Here is a 25,640-nt window from a genome sequence, read left to right on the forward strand (position 1 = left end):
ACCCCCACCTCTCCTGTCCTCTCTCTCTCCCCCCTCAACACTACTCACCGCCTTTTCACAGAGCAGAGCTCCACAGTCCCTAACCACCAAATAATACAGCTAGAACAACTCCAGTAGACAGCAGTTCCCTAAACAGACAGCTAAAGGAGTAACCCAACCCAACACAACACAGACATGACCTCAGCCTGGTCGTCACTAGTTACCACAGCCACAAAGTCATAAATCCCACCTATTTCTACAATTTCTGATTTTAAACCTAAACTCAATCCTAACCTTAACCACATTGCTAACCTTATGCCTAACCTTAAATTAAGACCAAAAAGCTAATTTTTGTTTTCATGAATTTTTACAATATAGCCAATTTGGACTTTGTGGCTGTGGTAACTAGTGGAAACCCCTCAGTCTGTGTAAGAACCAGATTAATACTCTGGGATAACAGGAAGAAGCACTGACATGTTTGTGGCACTGTTATTAGTGTAAACCAATACTGTGACCAGTAAGTATAACCAGCCAATCACCTCTTCACATACCAGAAAGTAGAATCAGCCAATCTCTCACCGCTTTACAGTATGGCCCAATGACCATTACATGCCAGGAAGTATAGCCAGCCTATCACCTATTTACATACTGCAACCAGGAAGTAGAACCAGCCAATCGCCTCTCAATGTACTGCAACCAGGAAGAAGAATTAGCCAATCATGACTCACCTCTCTACAGTGCTGTGGCCCTCCCAAGGCTCCTGCTGTGGCCTGTTGCATCGCTGCCATCTGCTGCATCCTCTGCTGTAGTAAATGGGCGTGGTTCGCTGCTACAGATGCTGCTGTTCCGGCAGCACCCCCATGCTGCATTCCCCGATAACCTGCCATGGGGTTGGGGGGTCCCTGTCCAGGGGGTCCCCCTCCCCCCATCTTCTGCTGCTGTCCACCTTGGTGGTCCGGGTTGGGGTCAAAGTGGCGAAGGGGTTTGGTGTTAGTGAAGGAGTATGGGGGTTCTTGGTGGGGTACACCACCACCACCGCCTGGTTTGGACATGGACGGGTGTTGTCCCAGCTGGGCGTTAGTCTGTAGCTGCTGTGTGTTCGACTGTTGTTGTTGTTGTTGTTGTTGTTGTTGTTGTTGTTGCATTAGTAGCTTGAGGCTGCTGGGTTGACCTGCAGTCATGGCTTTGTAGAGCTGGCTAGACATATTGTTGTTGGGTCCTGACCCGTTCTGGGTGCTGTATGGATTTGGATGTTGGGTTTGGGGTTGGTTCTGGGGTTGAGGTTGAGGCTGGGGTTGAATCAACGGACTAATATGGGGCTTGTCCGTCCTGTAGGGGGGCGAGAGCCTTGTGGTGCCCGATGTCGGTGCAACTCCGCTGGGCATGTAGTTGGCCTGGGACCCCTGGATGTTGGATGAAGTGCTGGATGTGGTAGTCGTTCCTCCAGGTAGAAGGGTACTCTGTGGGCTGAAGGGGGGTTGGGCGATAGCCGGACTGCCTAGCTTCTCTGGGTGGTAGGGTGGCGAAGGACCAGCGGATGGGAGACTCAGCGATCCCTGGGGGCTCTGGATGCTTCCAGCAGGGCTGAATGGTTGCTGGTGGAGCGGGGAGGAGTTGGGGAGGTTGGGCAGTTTCTGCCCGCCCCAGGGTGAGCCTTGCTGGGATAGAGGAGGGATAGAGGCCTGGGTCTGGTTCTGGGACTGGTTCTGCTGGATAGGGGTGTTGGAGGAAAGGTGTTTGTTGGAGTTGGACGCCATTTGCTGGAGCTGTTGGGCTCGCGATACTTCGTGCCACGTGGAACCAGGGCGAGACGAAAGGGCGGCTGAGAGCATTGGAGAACGAGCTTGATTCTGGGACGAAGAGGAGGAAGAGGAGTGATGAGGAGAGGCCGATAGGGGTGAGGGGACTGGTTTGGAGGGGTGGGGGATGGAGTAGGGAGCTCCAGCCGGACTCGGGCCTACTTGGGGAGACCCGGCCTGGGGAAAGCCTGGGGAACGGGTGAGGTGGCTCTCCAGGTGAGAGGTGGGTCTCTGGGGGGAGTGTTTGGGCGAGTGTGGGTGGATATACCCCGGCCCATGCCCTTGGTTCTGATTCTGCTCCTCTTTATTCCCCAGTATCTTGTCAAGATCCAACTCCGTCAACGACGGATCCGGGTTCTTAGTCAGTTCATCCAGAATATCTTGCAGCTCCTGCTCAACCGATGGGGCCGACGAGGAGCTTCCATTGGGGTGAAAATGTCCTCCACCACCACCTGCAGACCCTGGACTCGCCTTAGGGGGCATTGAGTAAGGCGACCCCAGCCCGGAGTTACCGTTCCCCAGCCTGTTACCTTCCAGTGACCCCTGACTTCCAGGACCTCCATGACCTCCAGAACTCGGTCCTCCAGAGTAAGGACTCTGCTGGAAGCCGCTACCCATGGCGAGGGTCACATCCTCCAGGCAGAGTCGCTTGGCGGGCACCCCAGGACCCTGGGTCATGGAGGTAGCGTAGGAGGTACCGTTCAGACCCAGACCTGAACCGGGGCCCAGACCGGGGCCGTTACCGGGCCCTTGGCCCTGCCGTAAACCTCCCTGGTAGGCCCCCTCGGTCGCAGTCAGCCTCCTCTTCAGTGATCCAGACAGCTGGAGGGAGAAGAGAGAAGATGAGTAACATAGAAATTCCAAACAGAATGAAAACCAGCACCATCAGACACCACCAAACAGAATGACTATCAGCACCATCAGACACCACCAAACAGAATGACTACCTGAACCATCAGACACCACCAAACAGAATGACTACCAGCACCATCAGACACCACCAAACAGAATGACTACCAGAACCATCAGACACCACCAAACAGAATGACTATCAGCACCATCAGACACCACCAAACAGAATGACTATCAGCACCATCAGACACCACCAAACAGAATGACTATTAGCACCATCAGACACCACCAAACAGAATGACTATTAGCACCATCAGACACCACCAAACAGAATGACTATCAGCACCATCAGACACCACCAAACAGAATGACTATCAGCACCATCAGACACCACCAAACAGAATGACTATCAGTACCATCAGACACCACCAAACAGAATGACTACCAGCACCATCAGACACCACCAAACAGAATGACTATCAGCACCATCAGACACCACCAAACAGAATGACTACCAGCACCATCAGACACCACCAAACAGAATGACTATTAGCACCATCAGACACCACCAAACATAATGACTATTAGCACCATCAGACACCACCAAACAGAATGACTACCAACACCATCAGACACCACCAAACAGAATGACTACCAGCACCATCAGACACCACCAAACAGAATGACTACCAGCACCATCAGACACCACCAAACAGAATGACTATCAGCACCATCAGACACCACCAAACAGAATGACTATCAGCACCATCAGACACCACCAAACAGAATGACTACCAGCACCATCAGACACCACCAAACAGAATGACTACCAGCACCATCAGACACCACCAAACAGAATGACAATCAGCACCATCAGACACCACCAAACAGAATGACTATCAGCACCATCAGACACCACCAAACAGAATGACTATCAGCACCATCAGACACCACCAAACAGAATGACTATTAGCACCATCAGACACCACCAAACAGAATGACTATTAGCACCATCAGACACCACCAAACAGAATGACTATCAGCACCATCAGACACCACCAAACAGAATGACTATCAGCACCATCAGACACCACCAAACAGAATGACTATCAGTACCATCAGACACCACCAAACAGAATGACTACCAGCACCATCAGACACCACCAAACAGAATGACTATCAGCACCATCAGACACCACCAAACAGAATGACTATCAGCACCATCAGACACCACCAAACAGAATGAAAACCAGCACCATCAGACACCACCAAACAGAAAATCTATCAGCACCATCAGACACCACCAAACAGAATGACTATCAGCACCATCAGACACCACCAAACAGAATGAATACCAGCACCATCAGACACCACCAAGCAGAATGACTATCAGCACCATCAGACACCACCAAACAGAATGAATACCAGCACCATCAGACACCACCAAACAGAATGACAATCAGCACCATCAGACACCACCAAACAGAATGACTATCAGCACCATCAGACACCACCAAACAGAATGACTATTAGCACCATCAGACACCACCAAACAGAATGACTATTAGCACCATCAGACACCACCAAACAGAATGACTATCAGCACCATCAGACACCACCAAACAGAATGACTATCAGCACCATCAGACACCACCAAACAGAATGACTATCAGTACCATCAGACACCACCAAACAGAATGACTACCAGCACCATCAGACACCACCAAACAGAATGACTATCAGCACCATCAGACACCACCAAACAGAATGACTACCAGCACCATCAGACACCACCAAACAGAATGACTATTAGCACCATCAGACACCACCAAACATAATGACTATTAGCACCATCAGACACCACCAAACAGAATGACTACCAACACCATCAGACACCACCAAACAGAATGACTACCAGCACCATCAGACACCACCAAACAGAATGACTACCAGCACCATCAGACACCACCAAACAGAATGACTATCAGCACCATCAGACACCACCAAACAGAATGACTATCAGCACCATCAGACACCACCAAACAGAATGACTACCAGCACCATCAGACACCACCAAACAGAATGACTACCAGCACCATCAGACACCACCAAACAGAATGACAATCAGCACCATCAGACACCACCAAACAGAATGACTATCAGCACCATCAGACACCACCAAACAGAATGACTATCAGCACCATCAGACACCACCAAACAGAATGACTATTAGCACCATCAGACACCACCAAACAGAATGACTATTAGCACCATCAGACACCACCAAACAGAATGACTACCTGAACCATCAGACACCACCAAACAGAATGACTATCAGCACCATCAGACACCACCAAACAGAATGACTACCAGCACCATCAGACACCACCAAACAGAATGACTATTAGCACCATCAGACACCACCAAACAGAATGACTATCAGCACCATCAGACACCACCAAACAGAATGACTATTATCACCATCAGACACCACCAAACAGAATGACTATCAGTACCATCAGACACCACCAAACAGAATGACTACCAGCACCATCAGACACCACCAAACAGAATGACTATCAGCACCATCAGACACCACCAAACAGAATGACTACCAGCACCATCAGACACCACCAAACAGAATGACTACCAGCACCATCAGACACCACCAAACAGAATGACTATCAGCACCATCAGACACCACCAAACAGAATGACAATCAGCACCATCAGACACCACCAAACAGAATGACTATCAGCACCATCAGACACCACCAAACAGAATGACTATCAGCACCATCAGACACCACCAAACAGAATGACTATCAGCACCATCAGACACCACCAAACAGAATGACTATTATCACCATCAGACACCACCAAACAGAATGACTACCAGCACCATCAGACACCACCAAACAGAATGACTATTAGCACCATCAGACACCACCAAACAGAATGACTATCAGCACCATCAGACACCACCAAACAGAATGACTATCAGCACCATCAGACACCACCAAACAGAATGACTATCAGCACCATCAGACACCACCAAACAGAATGAATATCAGCACCATCAGACACCACCAAACAGAATGACTACCAGCACCATCAGACACCACCAAACAGAATGACTACCAGAACCATCAGACACCACCAAACAGAATGACTACCAGCACCATCAGACACCACCAAACAGAATGACTACCAGAACCATCAGACACCACCAAACAGAATGACTGTTAAAAGAGAGTACCAGCACAGTGAGACACTCGATGACAAACACATTCTATAAACTCATGTAGTCTTAAAGTCTATAGAAGATCAAAGGCATAAAATGTATAATTTCTATTGTCAACATTGTAGCTTTCTACTGTCGATAAAACTTTCTATTGTCGACATTGTAGCTTTCTATTGTCGATAAAACTTTCTATTGTCAACATTGTAGCTTTCTATTGGCGATAAAACTTTCTATTGTCGACATTGTAGCTTTCTATTGTCGACATTATAGCTTTCTATTGTCAACATTGTAGTTTCCATTGTTGACATTGTAGCTTTCTATTGTCGATAAAGCTTTCTATTGTCGACATTGTAGCTTTCTAATGTCGATAAAACTTTCTATTGTCAACATTGTAGCTTTCTCTTGTCGATAAAACTTTCTATTGTCAACATTGTAGCTTTCTATAGTCGATAATGGCTTTCACTTCAGCAGTAATACATTTATGAACTTCTTTGAGGAAAAGATCATGATCATCAGAAAGCAAATTACGGACTCCTCTTTAAATCTGGGTATTCCTCCAAAGCTCCATTGTCCTGAGTCTCCACAACTCTGCCAGGACCTAGGATCAAGGGAGATACTAAAGTGTTTTAGTACTATATCTCTTGACACAATGATAAAAATAATCATGGCCTCCAAACCCTCAAGCTGCATACTGGACCCTATTCCAACTAAACTACTGAAAGAGCTGCTTCCTGTGCTTGGCCCTCCTATGTTGAACATAATAAACGGCTCTCTATCCACCGGATGTGTACCAAGCTCACTAAAAGTGGCAGTAATAAAGCCTCTCTTGAAAAAGCCCAGAAATTATAAAAAACTATCGGCCTATATCGAATCTTCCATTCCTCTCAAACATTTTAGAAAAAGCTGTTGCACAGCAACTCACTGCCTTCCTGAAGACAAACAATGTATACGAAACGCTTCAGTCTGGTTTTAGACCCCATCATAGCACTGAGACTGCACTTGTGAAGGTGGTAAATGACCTTTTAATGACGTCAGACCGAGGCTCTGCATCTGTCCTCGTGCTCCTAGATCTTAGTGCCGCTTTTGATACCATCGATCACCACATTCTTTTGGAGAGATTGGAAACCCAAATTGGTCTACATGGACAAGTTCTGGCCTGGTTTAGATCTTATCTGTCGGAAAGATATCAGTTTGTCTCTGTGAATGGTTTGTCCTCTGACAAATCAATTGTAAATTTCGGTGTTCCTCAAGGTTCCGTTTTAGGACCACTATTGTTTTCACTATATATTTTACCTCTTGGGGATGTCATTCGAAAACATAATGTTAAATTTCACTGCTATGCGGACGACACACAGCTGTACATTTCAATGAAACATGGTGAAGCCCCAAAATTGCCCCCGCTAGAAGCCTGTGTTTCAGACATAAAGAAGTGGATGGCTGCAAACTTTCTACTTTTAAACTCGGACAAAACAGAGATGCTTGTTCTAGGTCCCAAGAAACAAAGAGATCTTCTGTTGAATCTGACAATTAATCTGGATGGTTGTACAGTCGTCTCAAATAAAACTGTGAAGGACCTCGGCGTTACTCTGGACCCTGATCTCTCTTTTGAAGAACATATCAAGACTGTTTCAAGGACAGCTTTTTTCCATCTACGTAACATTGCAAAAATCAGAAACTTTCTGTCCAAAAATGACGCAGAAAAATTAATCCATGCTTTTGTTACTTCTAGGCTGGACTACTGCAATGCTCTACTTTCCGGCTACCCGGATAAAGCACTAAACAAACTTCAGTTAGTGCTAAATACGGCTGCTAGAATCCTGACTAGAACCAAAAAAATTGATCATATTACTCCAGTGCTAGCCTCCCTACACTGGCTTCCTGTTAAGGCAAGGGCTGATTTCAAGGTTTTACTGCTAACCTACAAAGCATTACATGGGCTTGCTCCTACCTATCTTTCCGATTTGGTCCTGCCGTACATACCTACACGTACGCTACGGTCACAAGACGCAGGCCGCCTAATTGTCCCTAGAATTTCTAAGCAAACGGCTGGAGGTAGGGCTTTCTCCTATAGAGCTCCATTTTTATGGAATGGTCTGCCTACCAATGTGAGAGACGCAGACTCAGTCTCATCCTCTAAGTCTTTACTGAAGACTTATCTCTTCAGTAGGTCCTATGATTAAGTATAGTCTGGCCCAGGAGTGTGAAGGTGAACGGAAAGGCTGGAGCAACGAACCGCCCTTGCTGTCTCTGCCTTGCCGGTTCCCCTCTTTCCACTGGGATTCTCTGCCTCTAACCCTATTACAGGGGCTGAGTCACTGGCTTACTGGTGTTCTTCCATGCCGTCCATGGGAGGGGTGAGTGGGTTGAGTCACTGACGTGGTCTTCCTGTCTGGGTTGGCGCCCCCCCTTGGGTTGTGCCATGGCGGAGATCGTTGTGGGCTATACTCGGCCTTGTCTTAGGACGGTAAGTTGGTGGTTGGAGACATCCCTCTAGTGGTGTGGGGGCTGTGCTTTGGCAAAGTGGGTGGGGTTATATCCTGCCTGTTTGGCCCTGTCCGGGGGTATCATCGGATGGGGCCACAGTGTCTTCTGATCCCTCCTGTCTCAGCCTCCAGTATTTATGCTGCAGTAGTTTATGTGTCGGGGGGCTAGGGTCAGTCTGTTACATCTGGAGTATTTCTCTTGTCTTATCCGGTGTCCTGTGTGAATTTAAATATGCTCTCTCTAATTCTATCTTTCTCTCTTTCTGTCTTTCTCTCGGAGGACCTGAGCCCTAGGACCATGCCTCAGGACTACCTGGTATGATGACTCCTTGCTGTCCCCAGTCCACTTGGCCGTGCTGCTGCTCCAGTTTCAACTGTTCTGCCTGCGGCTATGGAACCCTGACCAGTTCACCGGACGTGCTTGTTGCACCCTCGACAACTACTATGATTATTATTATTTGACCATGCTGTTCATTTATGAACATTTTAACATCTTGACCATGTTCTGTTATAATATCCACCCTGCACAGCCAGAAGAGGACTGGCCACCCCTCATAGCCTGGTTCCTCTCTAGGTTTCTTCCTAGGTTTTTGGCCTTTCTAGGGAGTTTTTCCTAGGGAGTTTTTCCTAGCCACCGTGCTTCTTTCACATGCATTGCTTGCTGTTTGGGGTTTTAGGCTGGGTTTCTGTACAGCACTTTGAGATATCAGCTGATGTACGAAGGGCTATATAAATAAATTTGATTTGATAAAACTTTCTATTGTCAACATTGTAGCTTTCTATTTTCGACATTGTAGCTTTCTATTGTCGACATTGTAGCTTTCTATTGTCAAGAAAGCTTTCTATTGTCGACAATGTAGCTTTCTATTGTCAACATTGTAGCTTCCTATTGTCGATAAAGCTTTCTATTGTCAACATTGTACCTTTCTATAGTCTCAACAGATGATAAAGTCTATCATGGTCTTCCCAGGTCTATAGGGATCTCAGGGCTCTGGTATATAGCTAACCCACCAGTCACCACTGTGTAACACACACACACACACACACACACACACACACACACACACACAGTAACACACACACACACACACACACACACACACACACACACACACACACACACACACACACACACACACACACACACACACACACACACACAGTGCTGTCTTATTAGTGTTTCTGTTCTGTTCTTTCATCCCTGCAGCTGCATCCACACTGGTGCCAGAAGTGGGATCCGTAGGCTCTTTTGTGTGTATGTGTGTGTGCCTGCGTGTGTGCAAATGTGTGTGTTGGTGCCAGGAGTGGGATGAGAAGGATCACTGACTGAGAATCCTGTTTCTATTACCACTGACGGGTCAATGTCGTCCTCACGCACCGCCTCCCCTCACCCCAAGAGCCCCAGGAGCAACCCGAGAAGGATTAAGACACCCCCTAACCCCCATCCCCAAATTCTCTGGAACCCCCTGTTAACTTCAAACTCTAAAGCCCCTCATTGGGATTCTATTCAATTCAAAGAGAGATGCAGAGGTAGAGGATGCTTTCATCTAATTCCATAGTTAGATAACAGTCTTTTAGTTGTGGTGGCTTGAACTTTGAAGTAAGATGCTTTGTTTTCATGACATGGGTTCTAGAATGTAGTCTAAAAGGGCGTGTCAGAAGGTATCCAAGTGTTCTGGAGCATTCTAAGAGCGTTGCAGTCTTCTGATGTTTGCAGTGATCATCAACATTCCTAAAGAACTCTTCAGCCAAAAGACTAATGAAGGTTGAATCACTGGATGACGCCAAAGAAGAGAGATGGAGAGACAGAGATAGAAAGATAGAGAGATAAAGAGACAGAGATAGAAAGATAGAGAGATAAAGAGACAGGGTGAGAGAGGGCATTTCTCCTTTGACAAAATAATCCATCCACCTGACAGGTGTGGCATATCAAGAAGCATGACCTTTAAATTATCATTATATATATCCAACACTACCATTCAAAAGTTTGGGGTCACTTAGACATTTTTTGTCCATAGAAAGAGGAGTGGGAGGCCCCGGTGCACAATTGAGCAAGAGGACAAGTACATTAGAGTGTCTAGTTTGAGAAACAGACGCTTCACAAGTCCTCAACTGGCAGCTTCATTAAATGTAACCGCAAAACACCAGTCTCAACGTCAACAGTGAAGAGGCAACTCCGGGATGCTGTACGGACAATTCCTTCAACCCTATGGCTTGGTTTTTGCTCTGAAATGCACTGTCAACTGTGGGACCTTATACAGACAGGTGTGTGCCTTTCCAAATCATGTCCAATCAGTTTAATTTACCGCAGGTGGACTACAATCAAGTTGTAGAAACATCTCAAGGATGATCAATGGAAACAGGATGAAACTGAGCTCAATTTTGAGTCTCATAGCAAAGGGTCTGAATATGAAATGTAAATGAGGTATTTCTGTTTTTTATTTTTAATAAATGTGCAAAAATGTCTAAAAACCTGTTTTCGCTTTGTCAATATAGGGTATTGTGATGTCATTATGGGGTATTGCGATGTCATTATGTGGTATTATGATGTCATTATGGGGTATTGTGTGTAGATTGATGAGTATTTTATATTTATTTAATCCATTTTAGAATAAGTAACATCAAAATGTGGAAAACGTGAAGGGGTCTGAATAATTCCCTAATGCACTGTGTGTATGTACACGCACACACACACACACACACACACACACACACACACACACACACACACACACACACACACACACACACACTGAGTGTACAAAACATTAGGAACACCTGCATTTGCATACAATCACATATATCTCTTTATTATGTGTTGGAAGACTTTGGAACAGATTAAAATCAATTGGAGCTGATTTGCTGGTGTTTTTACTGTATTTTATGGACAACAATAAAACATTTAAATAAAAAGTTCTGTTAAGAAAACTTGAGGGGCCAAATAAAAAATCTTGCTGGCCAAATTTTTCCGGCTGGGTGTTTGGAGGAGGGCCTAACAATCACCCCAATGTGACACCCACTCTGTCATCATGTTAAGATCTATTGGGCATGTATCACCCACAATACTGCTGGCTGGTTCACAACCACCATGACCAATCAGCAATTAATCAAATGGATTTATAAAGCCCTTTATATATCAGCAGTTATCACAAAGTGCTGTACAGAAACCCAGCCTAAAACCCCAAACAGCAAGCAATGCAGCTGTAGAAGCACGGTGGCTAGGAAAAACTCCCTAGAAAGGCCAGAATCTAGGAAGAAACCTAGAGAGGAACCAGGCTCTGAGAGGTGGCCAGTCCTCTTCTGGCTGTGCTGGGTGGAGATTATAAGAGTACATGGTCATTAAGGCCAGATCATTCTTCAAGATGTTAAAATGTTCATAGATGACCAGCAGGGTGAAATAATAATAATCCCAGTGGTTGTAGAGGGTGCAACAGGTCAGCACCTCAGGAGTAAATGTCAGTTGGCTTTTCATAGCCGAGGATTCAGAGGTCGAGACAGTAGATGAGAGAGAGGGGGAGACCATCACAGGCAACAAAAACTCTCTGACCAAAATGTATGAATAGTTGTGGTTTACATACAGTTGTATACATACAATATAATCACACTTAGTATTGTCATATGTATACAACAACAATACAATGTATGTAATAATACGGTACTTTATGTATAAACTATTCAATTAACCCATTTCATCCAAAACACACCATTTATGTTTGCCTCTCTCTCTCCATCTCTCCCTCTCTGGGGAACTCACTCTCAAGGGGCAGATGGTGGAGGAGAGGAGAGATGGAGAGAGAGAGGGAGAGATGGAGGAGAGGAGAGATGGAGAGAGAGAGGGGAAAAGAGGAGGGGAGTTTTCTAATTCAGTAGCAATCAGGTTTGTACCATTATGACTGAAATCTGTCAACACAGAGAAAGAGAGAGAGAGACAAAGAAATAGACAGACAGAAAGAGACATACAGCGAGGAAAGAGTGACGGAAAACGATAAAGAGAAAGAGGGAGAGAGAGGGAGAGAGAGATAGATAGATAAAAAGAGAGAGAAATAAAGAGAGAGGGAGAGGGATAGATAGATAGAGAGAGGGGTGAGAGCGAGAGCGAGGGGGATAGATAGATAGATAGATAGATAGATAGATAGATAGATAGATAGATAGATAGATAGATAGATAGATAGATAGATAGATAGATAGATAGATAGATAGATAGATAGATAAAGAGAGAGAGAGAGAGAGACAGCTCTGACATAAACAACTCTGTCTCCAAGGCTACATCAGCATGTGTGTTTGTGCCCTCAAATCCCCACTGCCGCATGTTCGCTCCACAGGGAGTTACGGAGTTACATTGTCACCCCCCACCCCCCTTACACCCTCCACACTGCCTGTCATCCTCTACGTCAACACCACACGTATACTATCGTCATGCCAACAATGTGTTATCGCCACGCCAACAACACCCTATCTCGTTATTTGATGATGAGACGTTTGGAGACCCCCAGTTTGATGACATCATCAATTGCATCATAGGTGACGATGTCATGTGATGACAACGATAAAAGGAATTCCACAGAGATGCGCCAGCTGGTCACTGGTCACACAGAAAACACTTCCTCTGATGACTTAGTCACTCTTTAGTAGACATGAATAATATCTACAGAACACAGGAGCTGGACTGGACCAAGATATAGAGAAGATATCAAGTCTCTGGGTTAACCCATGGAAAGACCTGGGGTTGAGTTAGGCTGTGTCTGGGTTAACCCATGGAAAGACCTGGGGTTCAGATCGGCTGAGACAGTGTTAATATTGGACATCCTACTGATCTTACATATACAGTATAGATGAATTTTAGGCCAGGCAGGTCTGATATTGGGGGTCTGGCTAAGCTTCCAGAGCTTATCCTAGAGCTGTTTAGGTTAAGAGAGATTAGTGGAGTGTTTCCTCTGAGCGTCTAGTGATCAGTAAACCAGACCTGGATCCTGATCGGATCCTGGGTCAGTCTATAGGGGATCTGCAGTAATCCTTTGGGGAGGATCCCTCTCTGTAGCAGGAGAACAATGTATTAGCACATCCAGATCCCTCTCCAGTTAGCAGTAGTACATCTGTGTGTGTGTGTGTGTGTGTGTGTGTGTGTGTGTGTGTGTGTGTGTGTGTGTGTGTGTGTGTGTGTGTGTGTGTGTGTGCGTGTGTGCGTGTGTGTGTGTGTGTGTGTGTGTGTGTGTGTGTGTGTGGGTGTGTGTGTGGGTGTGTGTGTGTGTGTGGGTGTGTGTTTGTGCCCTAAAATCCACCCTGCTGCATGTTCGCTCCACAGGGAGTTATGGCATTACATTGTCACCATCCCCCTCCCCTCTACACTGCCTGTCATCCTCTGTGTCATCATCACAGTATACGCCTTATCGTCATGCCAACAATGTGTTATCACCATGCCAACAACGCCTCAACGCCCTAACTCGATATTCGCTGATGACACGTTTGGAGAACACCCAGTTTGATGATGTCATCGATTACATCATAGGTGATGATGCCAAAAAGTGATGACAACGATAAAATTCCACAGAGACGAGCCAGCTGGTCAGAAACCACTTCCTCTAATAACGTCGGACTGCAGAACAGGGAAGTGACAGTCACTCTTTAGTAGACATGAATAATAGCTATAGAATACAGGAGCTGGACTGGACCAAGTGATTGGAGGGAAGATATCAAGTCTCTGGGTTAACCCATGGAAAGACCTGGATCCTGATCGGATCCTGGGTCAGTCTATAGGGGATGTGCAGTAATCCTTTGGGGAGGATCCCTCTCTGTAGCAGGAGAACAACAGAATAAGGAGTCAGTCTTAAGGCAGTTTAGACATAGAACAGATCCGGATGGAGCCCTGTCTGTCTGTACAAAATGTATTCTGACAGGTGGGCCAGTCTCAGGTCTCAGACAGGATAAAGTGGATTAGACAATTCTCCCACAGGGACCTCCTGGTGTCAAGGGAGGGACAGACCCATTATTAGGAGAAGGGGGAAACGTACCCCTTCTGTACCGCCCTACCCTACACACACACCCCCCACATATACCCCCTCCCTCCCATCCCTGGTGCTTCTAACCTCTCCCTAGCCTCTCTAAGATTTAATCCCAGAAAAGATTTGCATATCGTCTGAACATGTCATTTACTACCAATTTACAGCCAATTTAGAACTAACATGTTAGCAATTTACGACTGCCTTAATGCTTCTTCAATGCCTTCAAACAATTGTGCTGACGTCTTAATTTCCGACATCAACAGACAATCCCATTGAACATCGTACTGCTACTACATCAGCTCTCGATCCAAACGGCATCCTGGTGGTGACATCTTAGCGTAGGTATGCATATTTTAATGTCACACCATAACTGTAATGCTCCTCGTCGTCATCCCATTAGAAAACGAATAAAGTTGATGAGGTTTTGAATGAAGTGTCTGGGGAAGGGAAGGTCTGATGCAGTCTCGGGCTAAATAGCCTTCCTATTAAAATGCAATCAGGGCCAGTATTCATAAAGCATCTCAGAGCAGGATTGCTGATCTGGGATCAGGTCCCATCCTGTATCCAAATAATCTTATTCATTGTGATCTAAAAGGGGTAAAACTGATCCTAGATCAGCAACTTTACTCTGAGATGCTTTATGGGTATTGAGCCCAGCTCTTCTGGAGAGATCAGGAAGAGAGGAAAATTGCGAAGGCGTTTTCATTCACGACACCAGTTGTTCCTGGGAGGCTGTTCACGTCATAACCCCCTCCATTAATCTACAGTCTACAGGCTGTTCACGTCATAACCCCCTCCATTCATCTACAGTCTACAGGCTGTTCACGTCATAACCCCCTCCATTCATCTACAGTCTACAGGCTGTTCACGTCATAACCCCCTCCATTCATCTACAGTCTACAGGCTGTTCACGTCATAACCCCCTCCATTCATCTACAGTCTACAGGCTGTTCACGTCATAACCCCCTCCATTCATCTACAGTCTACAGGCTGTTCACGTCATAACCCCCTCCATTCATCTACAGTCTACAGGCTGTTAACGTCATAACCCCCTCCATTCATCTACAGTCTACAGGCTGTTAACGTCATAACCCCCTCCATTCATCTACAGTCTACAGGCTGTTCACGTCATAACCCCCTCCATTCATCTACAGTCTACAGGCTGTTCACGTCATAACCCCCTCCATTCATCTACAGTCTACAGGCTGTTCACGTCATAACCCCTCCATTCATCTACAGTCTACAGGCTGTTCACGTCATAACCCCCTCCATTCATCTACAGTCTACAGGCTGTTCACGTCATAACCCCCTCCATTCATCTACAGTCTACAGGCTGTTCACGTCATAACCCCCTCCATTCATCTACAGTCTACAGGCTGTTCACGTCATAACCCCTCCATTCATCTACAGTCTACAGGCTGTTAACATCATAACCCCCTCCATTCATCTACAGTCTACAGGCTGTTCACGTCATAACCCCCCTCCATTCATCTACAGTCTACAGGCTGTTCACGTCATAACCCCCTCCATTCATCTACAGTCTACAGGCTGTTCACGTCATAACCCCCTCCATTCATCTACAGTCTACAGGCTGTTCACGTCATAACCCCCTCCATTCATCTACAGTCTACAGGCTGTTCACGTCATAACCCCTCCATTCATCTACAGTCTACAGGCTGTTCACATCATAACCCCCTCCATTCATCTACAGTCTACAGGCTGTTCACGTCATAACCCCCTCCATTCATCTACAGTCTACAGGCTGTTCACGTCATAACCCCTCCATTCATCTACAGTCTACAGGCTGTTAACATCATAACCCCCTCCATTCATCTACAGTCTACAGGCTGTTCACGTCATAACCCCTCCATTCATCTACAGTCTACAGGCTGTTCACGTCATAACCCCCTCCATTCATCTACAGTCTACAGGCTGTTCACATCATAACCCCCTCCATTCATCTACAGTCTACAGGCTGTTCACATCATAACCCCCTCCATTCATCTACAGTCTACAGGCTGTTCACATCATAACCCCCTCCATTCATCTACAGTCTACAGGCTGTTCACGTCATAACCCCCTCCATTCATCTACAGTCTACAGGCTGTTCACATCATAACCCCCTCCATTCATCTACAGTCTACAGGCTGTTCACATCATAACCCCCTCCATTCATCTACAGTCTACAGGCTGTTCACGTCATAACCCCCTCCATTCATCTACAGTCTACAGGCTGTTCACGTCATAACCCCCTCCATTCATCTACAGTCTACAGGCTGTTCACATCATAACCCCCTCCATTCATCTACAGTCTACAGGCTGTTCACGTCATAACCCCCTCCATTCATCTACAGTCTACAGGCTGTTCACGTCATAACCCCCTCCATTCATCTACAGTCTACAGGCTGTTCACATCATAACCCCCTCCATTCATCTACAGTCTACAGGCTGTTCACGTCATAACCCCCTCCATTCATCTACAGTCTGCAGGCTGTTCACGTCATAACCCCCTCCATTCATCTACAGTCTACAGGCTGTTCACATCATAACCCCCTCCATTCATCTACAGTCTACAGGCTGTTCACATCATAACCCCCTCCATTCATCTACAGTCTACAGGCTGTTCACATCATAACCCCCTCCATTCATCTACAGTCTACAGGCTGTTCACGTCATAACAAGCAACAAACAAAGAAGATAGGCTTTTGAAAAATAACTATTTTTCATAAAATTGTAGTTATCTTAGCAAGCTGAATTGTTTACCAGTTGCTAAGCAGTTGCTAGGGACTCTTTTGGAAGAAGCTAGCTAGCTAACGAAGAACAACAAAGAATATCTAGTTAACAGAAGAAAACAAAGAGAAAATCAGGACAGAAGAAAAAGGATATCAAAGTGAAACAGTTCTCTAAAGACACAAGAGACAATAATACAAGAAACAACACTTCTGTAGCTTGTCAACTATGTGTCTGTCTATCCCTGTTCTCTCCTCTCTGTACAGGCCATACAAACGCTTCACACCGCGTGGCCGCTGCCACTCTAACCTGGTGGTCCCAGCGCGCACGACCCACGTGGAGTTCCAGGTCTCCGGCAGCCTCTGGAACTGCCGGTCTGCAGCCAACAAGGCTGAGTTCATCTCAGCCTATGCTACCCTCCAGTCCCTAGACTTCCTGGCGCTGACGGAAACATGGATTACCACAGATAACACTGCTACTCCTACTGCTCTCTCTTCGTCTGCCCACGTGTTCTCGCATACCCCTAGAGCATCGAGCCAGCGGGGTGGTGGCACTGGAATCCTCATCTCTCCCAAGTGGACATTCTCTCTTTCTCCCCTGACCCATCTGTCTATCTCCTCATTTGAATTCCATGCTGTCACAGTTACCAGCCCTTTCAAGCTCAACATCCTTATCATTTATCGCCCTCCAGGTTCCCTTGGAGAGTTCATCAATGAGCTTGACGCCTTGATAAGTTCCTTTCCTGAGGATGGCTCACCTCTCACATTTCTGGGTGACTTTAACCTCCCCACATCTACCTTTGACTCATTCCTCTCTGCCTCCTTCTTTCCACTCCTCTCCTCTTTTGACCTCACCCTCTCACCTTCCCCCCCTACTCACAAGGCAGGCAATACGCTTGACCTCATCTTTAGTAGATGCTGTTCTTCCACTAATCTCATTGCAACTCCCCTCCAAATCTCCGACCACTACCTTGTATCCTTTTCCCTCTTGCTCTCATCCAACACTTCTCACTCTGCCCCTACTCGGATGGTATTGCGCCGTCCCAACCTTCGCTCTCTCTCTCCCGCTACTCTCTCCTCTTCCATCCTATCATCTCTTCCCTCTGCTCAAACCTTCTCCAACCTATCTCCTGATTCTGCCTCCTCAACCCTCCTCTCCTCCCTTTCTGCATCCTTTGATTTTCTCTGTCCCCTATCCTCCAGGCCGGCTCGGTCCTCCCCTCCTGCTCCGTGGCTCGACGACTCACTACGAGCTCACAGAACAAGGCTCCGGGCAGCCGAGCGGAAATGGAGGAAAACTCGCCTCCCCTGCGGACCTGGCATCCTTTCACTCACTCTTCTCTACATTCTCCTCTTCTGTCTCTGCTGCTAAAGCCACTTTCTACCACTCTAAATTCCAAGCATCTGCCTCTAACCCTAGGAAGCTCTTTGCTACCTTCTCCTCCCTCCTGAATCCTCCTCCCCCTCCCCCCTCCTCCCTCTCTGCGGATGACTTCGTCAACCATTTTGAAAAGAAGGTTGACGATATCCGATCCTCGTTTGCTAAGTCAAACGACACCGCTGGTCCTGCTCACACTGCCCTACCCTGTGCTTTGACCTCTTTCTCCCCTCTCTCTCCAGATGACATCTCGCGTCTTGTGACGGCCGGCCGCCCAACAACCTGCCCACTTGACCCTATCCCCTCCTCTCTTCTCCAGACCATTTCCGGAGACCTTCTCCCCTTCCTCACCTCGCTCATCAACTCATCCTTGACCGCCGGCTACGTCCCTTCCGTCTTCAAGAGAGCGAGAGTTGCACCCCTTCTGAAAAAACCTACACTCGATCCCTCCGATGTCAACAACTACAGACCAGTATCCCTTCTTTCTTTTCTCTCCAAAACTCTTGAACGTGCCGTCCTTGGCCAGCTCTCCTGCTATCTCTCTCAGAATGACCTTCTTGATCCTAATCAGTCAGGTTTCAAGACTGGGCATTCAACTGAGACTGCTCTTCTCTGTGTCACGGAGGCTCTCCGCACTGCTAAAGCTAACTCTCTCTCCTCTGCTCTCATCCTTCTAGACCTATCTGCTGCCTTTGATACTGTGAACCATCAGATCCTCCTCTCCACCCTCTCCGAGTTGGGCATCTCCGGCGCGGCCCACGCTTGGATTGCGTCCTACCTGACAGGTCGCTCCTACCAGGTGGCGTGGCGAGAATCTGTCTCCGCACCATGCGCTCTCACCACTGGTGTCCCCCAGGGCTCTGTTCTAGACCCTCTCCTATTCTCGCTATACACCAAGTCACTTGGCTCTGTCATATCCTCACATGGTCTCTCCTATCATTGCTATGCAGACGACACACAATTAATCTTCTCCTTTCCCCCTTCTGATAACCAGGCGGCGAATCGCATCTCTGCATGTCTGTCAGACATATCAGTGTGGATGACGGATCACCAGCTCAAGCTGAACCTCGGCAAGACGGAGCTGCTCTTCCTCCCGGGGAAGGACTGCCCGTTCCATGATCTCGCCATCACGGTTGACAACTCCCTTGTGTCCTCCTCCCAGAGTGCTAAGAACCTTGGCGTGATCCTGGACAACACCCTGTCGTTCTCCACTAACATCAAGGCGGTGACCCGATCCTGTAGGTTCATGCTCTACAACATTCGCAGAGTACGACCCTGCCTCACACAGGAAGCGGCGCAGGTCCTAATCCAGGCACTTGTCATCTCCCGTCTGGATTACTGCAACTCGCTGTTGGCTGGGCTCCCTGCCTGTGCCATTAAACCCCTACAACTCATCCAGAACGCCGCAGCCCGTCTGGTGTTCAACCTTCCCAAGTTCTCTCACGTCACCCCGCTCCTCCGCTCTCTCCACTGGCTTCCAGTTGAAGCTCGCATCCGCTACAAGACCATGGTGATTGCCTACGGAGCTGTGAAGGGAACGGCACCTCCATACCTTCAGGCTCTGATCAGGCCCTACACCCAAATAAGGGCACTGCGTTCATCCACCACTGGCCTGCTGGCCCCCCTACCTCTAAGGAAGCACAGTTCCCGCTCAGCCAAGTCAAAACTGTTCGCTGCTCTGGCACCCCAATGGTGGAACAAGCTCCCTCACGACGCCAGGACAGCGGAGTCAATCACCACCTTCCGGAGACACCTGAAACCCCACCTCTTTAAGGAATACCTAGGATAGGATAAAGTAATCCTTCTAACCCCCCCTTAAAAGATTTAGATGCACTATTGTAAAGTGGTTGTTCCACTGGATATCATAAGGTGAATGCACCATTTTGTAAGTCGCTCTGGAGAAGAGCGTCTGCTAAATGACTTAAATGTAAATGTAATGTAAATGTATAACCCCCTCCATTCATCTACAGTCTACAGGCTGTTCACGTCATAACCCCCTCCATTCATCTACAGTCTACAGGCTGTTCACGTCATAACCCCCTCCATTCATCTACAGTCTACAGGCTGTTCACGTCATAACCCCCTCCATTCATCTACAGTCTACAGGCTGTTCACGTCATAACCCCCTCCATTCATCTACAGTCTACAGGCTGTTCACGTCATAACCCCCTCCATTCATCTACAGTCTACAGGCTGTTCACATCATAACCCCCTCCATTCATCTACAGTCTACAGGCTGTTCACGTCATAACCCCCTCCATTCATCTACAGTCTACAGGCTGTTCACGTCATAACCCCCTCCATTCATCTACAGTCTACAGGCTGTTCACGTCATAACCCCCTCCATTCATCTACAGTCTACAGGCTGTTCACGTCATAACCCCCTCCATTCATCTACAGTCTACAGGCTGTTCACGTCATAACCCCCTCCATTCATCTACAGTCTACAGGCTGTTCACATCATAACCCCCTCCATTCATCTACAGTCTACAGGCTGTTCACGTCATAACTCCCTCCATTCATCTACAGTCTACAGGCTGTTCACATCATAACCCCCTCCATTCATCTACAGTCTACAGGCTGTTCACGTCATAACCCCCTCCATTCATCTACAGTCTACAGGCTGTTCACATCATAACCCCCTCCATTCATCTACAGTCTACAGGCTGTTCACATCATAACCCCTCCATTCATCTACAGTCTACAGGCTGTTCACGTCATAACCCCCTCCATTCATCTACAGTCTACAGGCTGTTAACATCATAACCCCCTCCATTCATCTACAGTCTACAGGCTGTTCACATCATAACCCCCTCCATTCATCTACAGTCTACAGGCTGTTCACGTCATAACCCCCTCCATTCATCTACAGTCTACAGGCTGTTCACATCATAACCCCCTCCATTCATCTACAGTCTACAGGCTGTTCACGTCATAACCCCCTCCATTCATCTACAGTCTACAGGCTGTTCACGTCATAACCCCCTCCATTCATCTACAGTCTACAGGCTGTTCACGTCATAACCCCCTCCATTCATCTACAGTCTACAGGCTGTTCACATCATAACCCCCTCCATTCATCTACAGTCTACAGGCTGTTCACGTCATAACCCCCTCCATTCATCTACAGTCTACAGGCTGTTCACGTCATAACCCCCTCCATTCATCTACAGTCTACAGGCTGTTCACATCATAACCCCCTCCATTCATCTACAGTCTACAGGCTGTTCACGTCATAACCCCCTCCATTCATCTACAGTCTACAGGCTGTTCACATCATAACCCCTCCATTCATCTACAGTCTACAGGCTGTTCACGTCATAACCCCCTCCATTCATCTACAGTCTACAGGCTGTTCACATCATAACCCCCTCCATACATCTACAGTCTACAGGCTGTTAACATCATAACCCCCTCCATTCATCTACAGTCTACAGGCTGTTCACATCATAACCCCCTCCATTCATCTACAGTCTACAGGCTGTTCACGTCATAACCCCCTCCATTCATCTACAGTCTACAGGCTGTTCACGTCATAACCCCCTCCATTCATCTACAGTCTACAGGCTGTTCACATCATAACCCCCTCCATTCATCTACAGTCTACAGGCTGTTCACATCATAACCCCCTCCATTCATCTACAGTCTACAGGCTGTTCACGTCATAACCCCCTCCATTCATCTACAGTCTACAGGCTGTTCACGTCATAACCCCCTCCATTCATCTACAGTCTACAGGCTGTTCACGTCATAACCCCCTCCATTCATCTACAGTCTACAGGCTGTTCACATCATAACCCCCTCCATTCATCTACAGTCTACAGGCTGTGATGAAGGAAGGTGAAGTTAGAGCAGGGCTATTGTCACATATTCTATTTAGAGATGGGGTCAGCGTGTGCGTGTGTGTGTGTATGTGTACGTGTGTGTGCGTAGGGACTGTGTGTGTGTACTGTGTGTGTACTGTGTGTGTGCGTGTGTACTGTGTGTGTGTGTGTGTACTGTGTGTGTGTACTGTGTGTGTGCGTGTGTACTGTGTGTGTGCGTGTGTACTGTGTGTGTGTGTACTGTGTGTGTGTGTGTGTACTGTGTGTGTGTGTGTACTGTGTGTGTGTACTGTGTGTGTGTGTGTGTACTGTGTGTGTGTACTGTGTGTGTGCGTGTGTACTGTGTGTGTGTACTGTGTGTGTGTGTGTACTGTGTGTGTGTGTGTACTGTGTGTGTGTGTACTGTGTGTGTGTGTGTGTACTGTGTGTGTGCGTGTGTACTGTGTGTGTGCGTGTGTACTGTGTGTGTACTGTGTGTGTGCGTGTGTACTGTGTGTGTGCGTGTGTACTGTGTGTGTGTGTGTGTGTGTGTGTGTGTGTGTGTGTGTGTGTGTGCGTGTGTACTGTGTGTGTGTGTGTGTGCGTGTGTACTGTGTGTGTGCGTGTGTACTGTGTGTGTGTGTACTGCGTGTGTGTGTACTGCGTGTGTGCGTGTGTACTGTGTGTGTGTGTACTGTGTGTGTGTGTGTGTACTGTGTGTGTGCGTGTGTACTGTGTGTGTGCGTATGTACTGTGTGTGTGTGTGTACTGTGTGTGTGTGTACTGTGTGTGTGTGTACTGTGTGTGTGTGTGTGTGTGTGTGTACTGTGTGTGTGTGTGTGTACTGTGTGTGTGCGTGTGTACTGTGTGTGTGTGTGTGTGTGTGTGTGTGTGTGTGCGTGTGTACTGTGTGTGTGTGTGTGTGCGTGTGTGTGTACTGTGTGTGTGCGTGTGTACTGTGTGTGTGCCTGTGTACTGCGTGTGTGCGTGTGTACTGTGTGTGTGTGTGTGTGTGTGTGTGCGTGTGTACTTGTGTGTGTGTGTGTGTGTGTGCGTGTGTACTGTGTGTGTGCGTGTGTACTGCGTGTGTGCGTGTGTACTGTGTGTGTGCGTGTGTGTACTGTGTGTGTGCGTGTGTACTGTGTGTGTGTGTGTGTGTGTGTACTGTGTGTGTGTGTACTGTGTGTGTGTGTGTGTACTGTGTATGTGCGTGTGTACTGTGTGTGTACTGTGTGTGTGTGTGTGTACTGTGTGTGTGTGTACTGTGTGTGTGTGTACTGTGTGTGTGTACTGTGTGTGTGCGTGTGTACTGTGTGTGTGCGTGTGTACTGTGTGTGTGCGTGTGTACGTGTGTGTGTGTGTGTGTGTGTGTGTGTGTGTGTGTGTGTGTGTGTGTGTGTGTGTGTGTGTGTGTGTGTGTGTGTGTGCGTGTGTACTGTGTGTGTGTGCGTGTGTACTGTGTGTGTGTGCGTGTGTACTGTGTGTGTGCGTGTGTACTGTGTGTGTGTGTGTGTGTGTGTGTGTGTGTGTGTGTGTGTGTGTGTGTGTGTGTGTGTGTGTGTGTGTGTGTGTGTGTGTGTGTGTGTGTACTGTGTGTGTGTGTGTGTGTGCGTGTGTACTGTGTGTGTGCGTGTGTACTGCGTGTGTGCGTGTGTACTGCGTGTGTGTGCGTGTGTACGTGTGTGTGTGTGTGTGTGTGTGTGTGTGTGTGTGTGTGTGTGTGTGTGTGTGTGTGTGTGTGTGTGTGTGTGTGTACTGTGTGTGTGTGCGTGTGTACTGTGTGTGTGCGTGTGTACTGTGTGTGTGTGTGCGTGTGTACTGTGTGTGTGTGTGCGTGTGTACTGTGTGTGTGCGTGTGTACTGCGTGTGTGCGTGTGTACTGTGTGTGTGTGTGTGTGTGTGTGTGTGTGTGTGTGTGTGTGTGTGTGTGTGTGTGTGTGTGCGTGTGTACTGTGTGTGTGTGTGTGTGTGTGTGTGTGTGTGTGCGTGTGTACTGCGTGTGTGCGTGTGTACTGCATGTGTGCGTGTGTACTGCGTGTGTGCGTGTGTACTGTGTGTGTGTGTGTGTGTACTGTGTGTGTGTGTGTGTGTACGCAACACAGTCAGTACTACGTAGAGTGGCTTTAAAGAGATGACCTTGTTTCCATCAGGCTAACTTTGCCTCTTTCCTTCCCCCTTCATTCATCCCTCTGTCAGCGTATCAGAGGCTGGTCTCTATTCTATCTGGGACACAAACTCCAGCTGAATAGAAAACACAGACTACATCACCGGCCCTATCTCCTATTGACCTTTTGCTAATGCCACTTCTCTGTTTTCTCTCTCCCTGTGTGTGAGAGAGACACTGCGGTATCTATTTCACTTGTATTTCTATGTTCTCTTTCCCTCAAATCTGTTTACTCTAGAAATCTTAGCTACACGGCATTGTGTGTGTGTGTGTGTGTGTGTGTGTATGTGAGGTTTGATTACAGTAAATTATGATAGATCACAAGTAGATGCAGCGGAGGTTTCATATCCACCCCCACACACACAGCCAAATGCCTGAGGTCTGAATCTTTTCTTCTTGCTACTCAACGAATGTCTATGAACTTCCAGAAAGACGGTGCGAGAGTACTAGCCTAGCCTAGCTTCATGAATTAGTCAATGGAAGAACACATATAACTACAGTAGCATACCCTAGCTAGCCTAGCCTAGCTTCATGAATTAGTCAATGGATTTTACATGTACCTAGCCTTGGTGTAGTTAGCCTAGCTCATCAATAATCAATGTAGTTTGCATGTACCATGCGTAAGCGTAGTTAGTTTAGCTTCATTAATTTGTTAATGGGAGAACACATAGTGGCTATATATACTTAGCAGTTGGAGGCTAGGGCTAAATTTGTGTCAATGCTAGTCTGACTGGACTAGCCAGCTGGGTCAAACACTGGGAGTGAGGCACTAGTTAGCTAATACATATACACCACACACACCACTCTCTTTTCTTCTCCTCTGTTTTGTCCCTTTCCCTGCTGTTTCTTTTAGGATTTTTTGTTCTCCCTCCCCTCCCCTCCATCTCCCTCCCTCCTTCCATCCCTCCTTCCATCCCCCTCCTTCCATCTCCCTCCCTCCCCTCCCTCCCTCTCTTTTAGGACGCACCCTCTGTCTATTAAACATCTTATTGACATGTAATACTGTGTGAAAGAAACTATGAAATGAAAGAGAGATGGGGGAAAGAGACAGATGGGGGAAGACAGATTGGAGGAATGGAGATATAGGGAAACCCCAATTACTTTATTGCCACATTTACTAGAAATAACTTCCTCTTTCTCTTCCTCTTTTTCCACCTCTCATCTCTTTCTCCTCCTCCCCCTATCCCTCTGACCCTGACCCCTGAACTACG

General features: G+C 47.2%; 1 protein-coding gene across 1 annotated transcript in view; it reads right to left on the reverse strand.

Annotated features, from left to right (window-relative positions):
• The window catches only part of LOC106592511 (trithorax group protein osa), a 157,151-nt gene that overhangs the window by 41,329 nt on the left and 90,182 nt on the right, over nt 1-25,640 (reverse strand). Inside the window, exon 2 of the mRNA XM_045701548.1 lies at nt 708-2,600. Within this exon, the coding sequence (XP_045557504.1) occupies nt 708-2,600 (1,893 nt within the window). The remainder of the gene's footprint in view (nt 1-707; nt 2,601-25,640) is intronic.

This window comes from Salmo salar, chromosome ssa18, assembly GCF_905237065.1.
Source record: "Salmo salar chromosome ssa18, Ssal_v3.1, whole genome shotgun sequence".
NCBI classification, from domain to species: Eukaryota; Metazoa; Chordata; class Actinopteri; order Salmoniformes; family Salmonidae; genus Salmo; species Salmo salar.